At 42.0% G+C, this 7703-nt stretch overlaps 1 protein-coding gene across 2 annotated transcripts; it reads right to left on the bottom strand.

Moving 5' to 3' along the window:
- Positions 1 to 3785: 3785 nt before the first annotated feature.
- On the bottom strand, positions 3786 to 7388 carry zfp36l2 (zinc finger protein 36, C3H type-like 2). Of its 2 annotated transcripts, none has more exons than XM_072667053.1 (2): positions 7100 to 7388; positions 3786 to 6254 (listed from the first exon to the last, which is right to left on the bottom strand). In XM_072667053.1, the coding sequence occupies exons 1-2, from the start codon at positions 7148 to 7150 to the stop codon at positions 5208 to 5210; spliced, it is 1098 nt and encodes a 365-aa protein (XP_072523154.1). In that variant the 5' UTR covers positions 7151 to 7388; the 3' UTR covers positions 3786 to 5207. The 2 variants fall into 2 exon arrangements, with proteins under 2 accessions (XP_072523154.1, XP_072523155.1); XM_072667054.1 differs by having other exon boundaries at positions 3786 to 6251.
- Positions 7389 to 7703: the final 315 nt, after the last annotated feature.

Below are 7703 nucleotides of genomic sequence, written 5' to 3'. Positions count from 1 at the left end.
GCCGCAGCGGCAGTTGCTTGCATTGGTTACGGCCACGGCACTGTTTGCTTGAGGAAGGAAATGTTCACTTGGAGCCCTCTAGACTCCAACACTACAGGAAGAGGAGTAGGAGGGTGGAACTTCCTTGCCTTGTGCAGCGGGGCACAGTCGATCACACCATACACACACTTCTGTCAGCAAAACAGGAAAGGCACGGTTAGCTAGTTCGTTTGTCACAGGTGCACAGCCACTAAAGATAAGCCTGGGCCAAATTGGAGCGCGGCCCTCAAACCTTCAGAACAACCATCCTGTTCCTGAAAATATTAGCGGTGCCCTTTTATTAAAAGCACAGCCGCACCCACGCGAAGGCGCTCATAAACTCTCCCATACACTCCCTCGCCTTCCCACAGCTTTCCAAGTCCATGTTTTGCCACTCGCAGTAAACACCCAGCTCTTTCAGGCTACGTGATGGAGGTCTCAGGGTAGAGTAAAACTCTATTTTTAGAAGACAAGGACAGACGAAGAACAACTTGCACTGTATTTAAGGAGGCAACTTTGGTTATGGCTAACATTTAACAAAATATGTATGCTGTTGTGGATGTTTGTGATAATTGAAGCAAAAATATGATTTATAATTAGAGGTTTGCTTTTAAGTAACTTGTCTTATATATACACTCTACATCCAAATGTTAGTGGACACCCTTTCTAATGAATGCATTCAGCTACTTTAAGTTACACCCATTGCTGACACAGATGTGCGAATGCACACAGTCACACAGCTTGTTTCATGCCTATAGAGAAGAATTGACAATAGAAAAGAATTCTCTGGAGTAAATGAACATAACCCTATTGGCACCATGCTGCTTAATGCCAGGTGTGGGCTAGAGGGGTATAAAGTTCCCACTATAGTGTTCTCTCGACTGGTCATACTTCATCCAATACTTTTGAGAGTTGGGGATGAGGTGGAGTAGTGATCATCTAGCACACTCATATCAGTGAATACCATCAAATCCTTACAGCAATGCTTTAACATCTAGTAGAAAGCCTTCCCTGGACGGTAGAGACAGTAATTCCAACAAAAACAGAATAACAGAATTTTTTAATACCCCTGATTTTGAAAGAAGCAATGAATGAGCAGATGTCCTAATAATTTTGTCCATTTAGTGTAACTAGCTCACTGTTGATTGTATAGCTGCCCACATAGCTGATTGACTATTACACTATAAAATATAAGCACTAAATAATCTGAGAATAATTAAAAGAGAACAATGCAGAACAGTGACATTTTGGTTGATATCAGTGGGCTAACTGGACCACAAAGCATTTAGCTATGCTAACAGACTATGTATAGAATATAGACTATATAGAGAATATCAAACTTAAATGTCTGCTAAGAGCTTCAAATGCCTGCAGTTAATATGGAGAGCTGACCAATGCCAAAGGTTATTTAGTTAGCTTGATGCTAAAACAACCAGCAAATCCCTATTGACAAGCTATTGGAAATTAGCATTGCCTTAACTGGGCAAATATGTAACTTTCAAAGCAAATTACAGTGTTTCTGTGTTACAGATTACTGTGTAATGACATGTTCAGCTGGCTCATGCTTATGATACATGACTGTATTTGGTCTTTTAGCATAAACAAGCTTGTATGATATATGATATGCCCATACGGAGCTCTGTGGCAGCCACAGTTGAGTTGAAGTTCCACTCACATTCTCACTACCCACTGATTAACGTTTATCTCTATCACTCAGTGTAATTAGGTCAATGTAATTAAACCTGTTAAAATAATTACACTACTTAATTACATCACTTAATGAATACATTTTTGTGGTTACTGATTAATAGGCTACTCCACAAGGACAATACAGTGGGATTTAAAATGACCAGAATAACCCACTTCAGAAGATTTCATCAGTTTTATGAATGTGTGCCAGTCTGAATCTGAAGTCGTTCAAAGATCACAAATAAATATTAGTTTAATTAATTTTACTTATTAGCTTAATTAATTATGACACTTAGATACATATAACAAATAGATATTGACATAACCCCAAATAATGAAATGGTATGTTGCAGCGTCCATGATCAGCACAGTTATTCTTTACTATATGCATCGACCAGCCATAACATTAATACCACCTGCCTAATTTTGAATAGGCCTCCCTTGTGCCAGCACAACAGATCTGACCTCTGAAGGTGTCCCGTGGTATCTGTGGTAACAGCAGATCCTTTAAGTCCTGTAAGCTGTGATGTGGCGCCTTCACGGTTCGCATCAATAAGCCTTAGGTGCCCATGACCCTGTCGCCGGTTCACCAGTTGTTAACACATTACCCTAAAGAACTGATTGTTGACTTGCTGCCTAATCTGTATATCTCAATGCTTAACAGATGCCAGTGTAGATGAAGATAATCAAAATGTTTCACTTCAGTGGTATTAATGTTATGACTGATCATGTATATGAACACTTTTTGAATGCCGACATTGACACACCTGTGTTCACACACCTGTCCAATAGTTCCTTATGGATTGTTGCTTTGTTAGATTGATTGACTCTAATTAAGTACAGTTATTTATCAATTAAGCAATGATTCTTCTTCTGAAACCAGTTAAGTTACCTTCTTTGCGTGACACATGCACAAGCCATTTCACCAACAAACCTGCTAAGAAGAAGGAGTTGTTGAAATCACAGTGGATATGTTTTTACTGTATTGTATTGTATTATTTGACATTTTAAATATTCTTTACTCAATAGATTTTAATTTTAGGGTTTAAAGTAAACAGAAAAGCTTTATAAATGGCTACTATAAGTCTTAACGTCTTCTGTGTAGCATTCCTATATAATTACATATCTACTACTATTAGTGTACTACTATAACATTTCACCATAACTAACAAAAAAACTTCTCCATCAACCAGAACCAAAATAAGGCCCCCCGAGTTAAAGCACACACTAGACGAAACACTTGTGTGGGGAAGTGGTGGGGGAAAAAAAGAAGGGAACAACATGGTTCCCAAGAGGCCCTAATCAAAGAACAGGGTAGGTTTCCTCCTATTGTAATGCTCGGTCCATTAAGGGCCGGCAGCTACTTTTTCCTTACATACACTTCTGCACTTGTAAGTAAACACACACACACACACACACACACTCTCCATATACATTCAGACACAGTCTTACACAAGCTAAAGCAAACATTTGAGCAAATACACATCTACACACACACATAGACACAGGCCAGAGAGCTTCATTGTAAACCCTCAGGCTTGCACAAGGTTAAACAGCTTTGTCTGAAGTTCTGAGGATGTAAATATTTGCAGACCTCCTTATCTTTGAGCAAACCCTTGGTGCTGATACACTGGCTGCTTTCCTAATTGCTCTCCTTTGTGATGGATTGACTCTGAGAACTTCATTTCCAGAGCTACACCATCATTAGCCATTAGGCCCTAAAACAATTGGTGATGTGATTCCTGCGGGTAAGCGAACTTTGCAACACTCCACAAGACACTGCTTAGAAGCTGTCTCTCACACATAAGAGTGCAAACCCCTCCTCCTCCCCCCCCCTCAGCACTTCACCACCTGCCATTCAAACAGAACAGTACTGCCCTCTCTCCAAACCCTATGACATTGTGTCAGCCATTCTCCTCAATGAAAGGCAAGAACAAGGGTTATAAGACTGAGAAAAGAGAAGGGTCAATCATTTGCAGTTCCACACCAAAGACAGCTCTGCTGAGCAGGGTTTGAACGAGCTCCATCCAAAGACGACAAAGGTCTTTGGTGTCATTAAAAGAAAGTTTCAACTCTGATTCTGCTCATTGAAAGTGTATCTTTATTCAAATATCCATGTAAAATATTCCAAAATACAAATTTATGCCTCACACAAAAGGCTGCATACACAATCCCTCGTAACTCATAACTCAAGCTGACGTTTCAGTACATTCAACGGTTTTTACTTCCAATCTAAGTAGTCCAACTGATCGTTAAGAGTTATTGTCTAAATACATTACACAACATAGTTTCAAAGTTCTTCCCCGACCAGCAAGTTTAGAGATCTACATGAAGTCAAAAAGACAAGCAGTATTCTTTATTTTATTATAAGGAATGGTGTATTCAGAAATAATCTAAACAAAAAAAAAAATAATAGCTGAGCATAACTGAAAAAAAGCACTTAAATAGTCTAAATCAATGTATTTTAATCTACCTAAAGAAAAGCTACATTCAGTTGAATTTGCTTGACATATGTACTAAAGCAAAATCCTTAGTTAGGTTGATCTACAGTATGTGAGATCGTTTACACCATAGGCACATATTAGAAAGTTAAGGTTGAGATAAAAAGGGACTGCTACATTCTCTGGCACTTGACTGAAATAGTGCAACTATGTGCAAATATGTTTGTTTGTTTGTTTGTTTTTTGGTTGTCCTTATTGTCGCTATTCTTAAAACACAAGTGATGGTTTGAATTGTGTAAGGCTAGTTCATACATTACTCAATAAAACAACTCTACATTCTATACAAACCAAATGCCCAGAGATCCTCTGACCTCCCCCCAACCCAAATAAAGAAACAAGGCCTCGTCTGGCGCTCCCATGAACACGTAGTAAACAAAACTGAAATAAATAGCATACAATTTATAAATTATTTACTTATTTACAGCAAAATACCCAAAACATAACGAAAATACAAGATAACGAAAAAACAAGTGTTTCCAGATTTAACAATGGAGATCATAATTTAAAAAGGAATATAGCTGTATTGCTTTAGACTTGATAAATACCATATGGACTTGATTTATCCACGAAGGCTATACTTTTCACGACAATAAATAAGTTAAATAGATTTCATAGCATGTTGCAAATCGCAATGATACCACTTAATAGTTTAAAAAGAATAGGAAAAAAAGATCATCCGCAGTGACGTTTCGTCAGCGACTTGTGGGCCCATCACAGCAACTGCTCTTACTCACTCACACCACACGGTGGCGCTGTGAAAAAGTTACAGAAGTTGGAATACAAGTTTGTCCCGAGATAGCTACGCTACTTTATCTGCCACAAACAAAACAACAGTCCTTGATTAGGACTGTATAAAGGCACCTTCTAGTTAATTTGTTGGTTTGAAAAAACAGAAGAGAGCTTAATGTGACCTGCTTAACCAAATAACATTCGGAATAATAACAGTAATAGTAAGGCTGATAGTAATAATTGTAAGCTAATAATAATAATAATAATAATTTAATCGTCTGAAATCGACAGCCTGCTGAAGATAGGCAAGCGCCTGTTAGCATCCAGGCTTGGTGACTCAGAGCCACTTATGGTGCCAGAGGAGCAGCAGGAGCCGCTCAGGAAGCTCTCCGGGTCAGACAGAGACTCCAGCGGGCTCGGGGGCGAATCGAATACGGGCGACTGGGACAAGGGCCTTAAGGTTGTGTGGCTTAGTCTGAAAGGAGGGGAATGCGGCGGGCAGCCCGGACCAGCCTGGGCGCTGCTGCCATAAGAAGAGGAAGCACTGAAAGTCCCTAAAGCATGGGGGATGAGGGGGGCAAGGAAAGCCTTGAGATCCTGCTCGGGGCAAGAGAAGGCACTGAGGCACGAGGTGGATGCCATAGGGGGTGGTGGTGTGCGCGAGGGGGCACTCTCCACCCCACGAGGGCTGGAGAAGCCAGAGAAGCTCAAGCTGTGGTGCAGTTTGGGCCTGTTGTCCCTGGATAGCAGAAAAGGGACCTGCTCATCTCGTTCCATCTCCCTCTCGCCAAGCTCCCGTTTGAGCCTCATTGGCCCCACTGGCCGGCGCTCATCTACGTTGTGGATAAAGTGGCAGCGCGGACCGTATGGGCAGAAGCCAATGGTGTGGAACGTGCGACAGGGCTCCGTCTTGTACTTGGGGTGTCGTGAAAGGTTTCGCAGTTCATGATAGCCGTGAGCAAACTGGCACTTCTCGCCATACTTGCAGGAGCCGTTCTCCTCGAATGGCCTGCACAGCTCGGTCTTGTAGCGGGTGGAGTTAATCTGAGAGCCACCTCTGGGCTGCATGAGCACCTCCTGGAGCTGCTGGCCACTCTCGCTGAAGGCACGATCACGGTAGCGGTTCTCCTTGTTGGTGCACGTGGCCGTGGGGCTCTCCTTCCCACAGCTTGAGTCCACGTGGCCAACAGAGTTGCTCCTGAAGTAGTTGGACCTGTTGCTATTCGCATTGGAGGTGGCCAGCGGGAGCCCGACTACTGTCCTCCTGTCCAGCATGCTGTTCAGGTGGATTGCATTAGAGCTTTGGGTTTTCTCCTGCTGCACAAAACAAGAAAGTTGGGTTAAGCTTGCTGCTCTGTGCTGCTTTCTTATTGTTTATGATATGATTATGTACACTGCTGCCAAACTTAGAGGTGGGTGGCAGCTGGTGGCATGCACACAGTTACTGCACTTAAGTAAACTGTTCTGCTGGGAACAGCTCAGCAGCTCGACTTTAATTCAGGGCTAAAGGGTCACAAAAAGAGAAAAATAGAACTAAACAAGTCCTTACAACCCTTAGTTTAGTTTTCTATTCTGAACTATATAAAGGTTTAACCATTTGCTGGTGTAAATTATTATTTGTTCCTGTGATGGCAAACCTGTTGAGCTATTAAACTACTAAAAGCAACATTGCTTTGCATTACAACATTGCTACGAATCAAAACAACTATTTTCAGTACTCTATAGAACCATTTTTGTAAGTAAGAGAGTATTCCCATAGATTCTGGATGTACTAAGGAATCCCCCTGCAGTTCTGTACAGGAGCCCAGTGCAAAGGTGCGTCTTTTTTGAGCTGATACTGTTTAACTCAAGTTAGTTTCTGGAAGTTATGCTACGTTTCCTTCTACCTGATTAACTTGATTGCCCTCCATAACCATAACCAGCAACCTCTACTTGAGGAATGGCTTTTACGCACACACCTCCCTCCTCTGAGCGCAGTTGGAAACACGTTGCTCCTAATACACATATATACACACACACACACACACATATATATATATATATATATATATATATATATATATATATATATGTGTGTGTGTGTGTGTGTGTGTGTATGTATGTATATATATATATATATTATTATGTATAATTTAGCTCTTGTTTCAGAGCGATTTCCTTACCCTGTACAACAGGTCGAAGTCGTAAATAGAAGACAGTACAGAAGCAGACATTTTCTCCGTTGAGTTTCCAGCTCAAAAACTGTTGATGGATCGAGTAGGATCCTTGTGCGTGACAGAATTTCCAGGTCGGGTCGCGCGCTTTCGCTCTCAGTTTCTTCGTGCTGCTGTAGCTGCGTTTCTTCGGGCACTCGCTGATACTTCGCCGTACTACTCCTCCGTGTTTAAAGCCGTTTAGTAGTGCAAAGGTGAGCCTCGGCTGTGGGGAGTGTCGTGTAAGGGCGAGCTTTTGCACATGTGTATAAATGCTGTGCAGCTGCTGGAGGGGAGGAGCCTACAAAGTTTTTACAGCGCGCTGTGAAACTCCCTCAGGCGCTGGAAGCCCCACCCCGCCGTGCATACGTCATCACAGCAGCCCCGTGTGTACGGCTCAGCCCCGTCAGTCACCCACTGACAAACAAATCTGAGCAGCTTGGGATTCTGATTACTTTTAGGCTAGCGAAACATCAGGCGAGGCGCTCTTGTACGTAAAGTGCGTAAGAACTGGGCGCCGGGCTCAGTAACGCTTCCTTTGCCCTCATTCTAGAGCCACGTGGAGTAGAGTGTG

Source organism: Salminus brasiliensis, chromosome 22, assembly GCF_030463535.1.
Source record: "Salminus brasiliensis chromosome 22, fSalBra1.hap2, whole genome shotgun sequence".
Lineage (NCBI taxonomy): Eukaryota > Metazoa > Chordata > Actinopteri > Characiformes > Bryconidae > Salminus > Salminus brasiliensis.
Note: the sequence above shows the minus strand (reverse complement) of the source record. Positions and strands in the feature narration are given on the sequence as shown.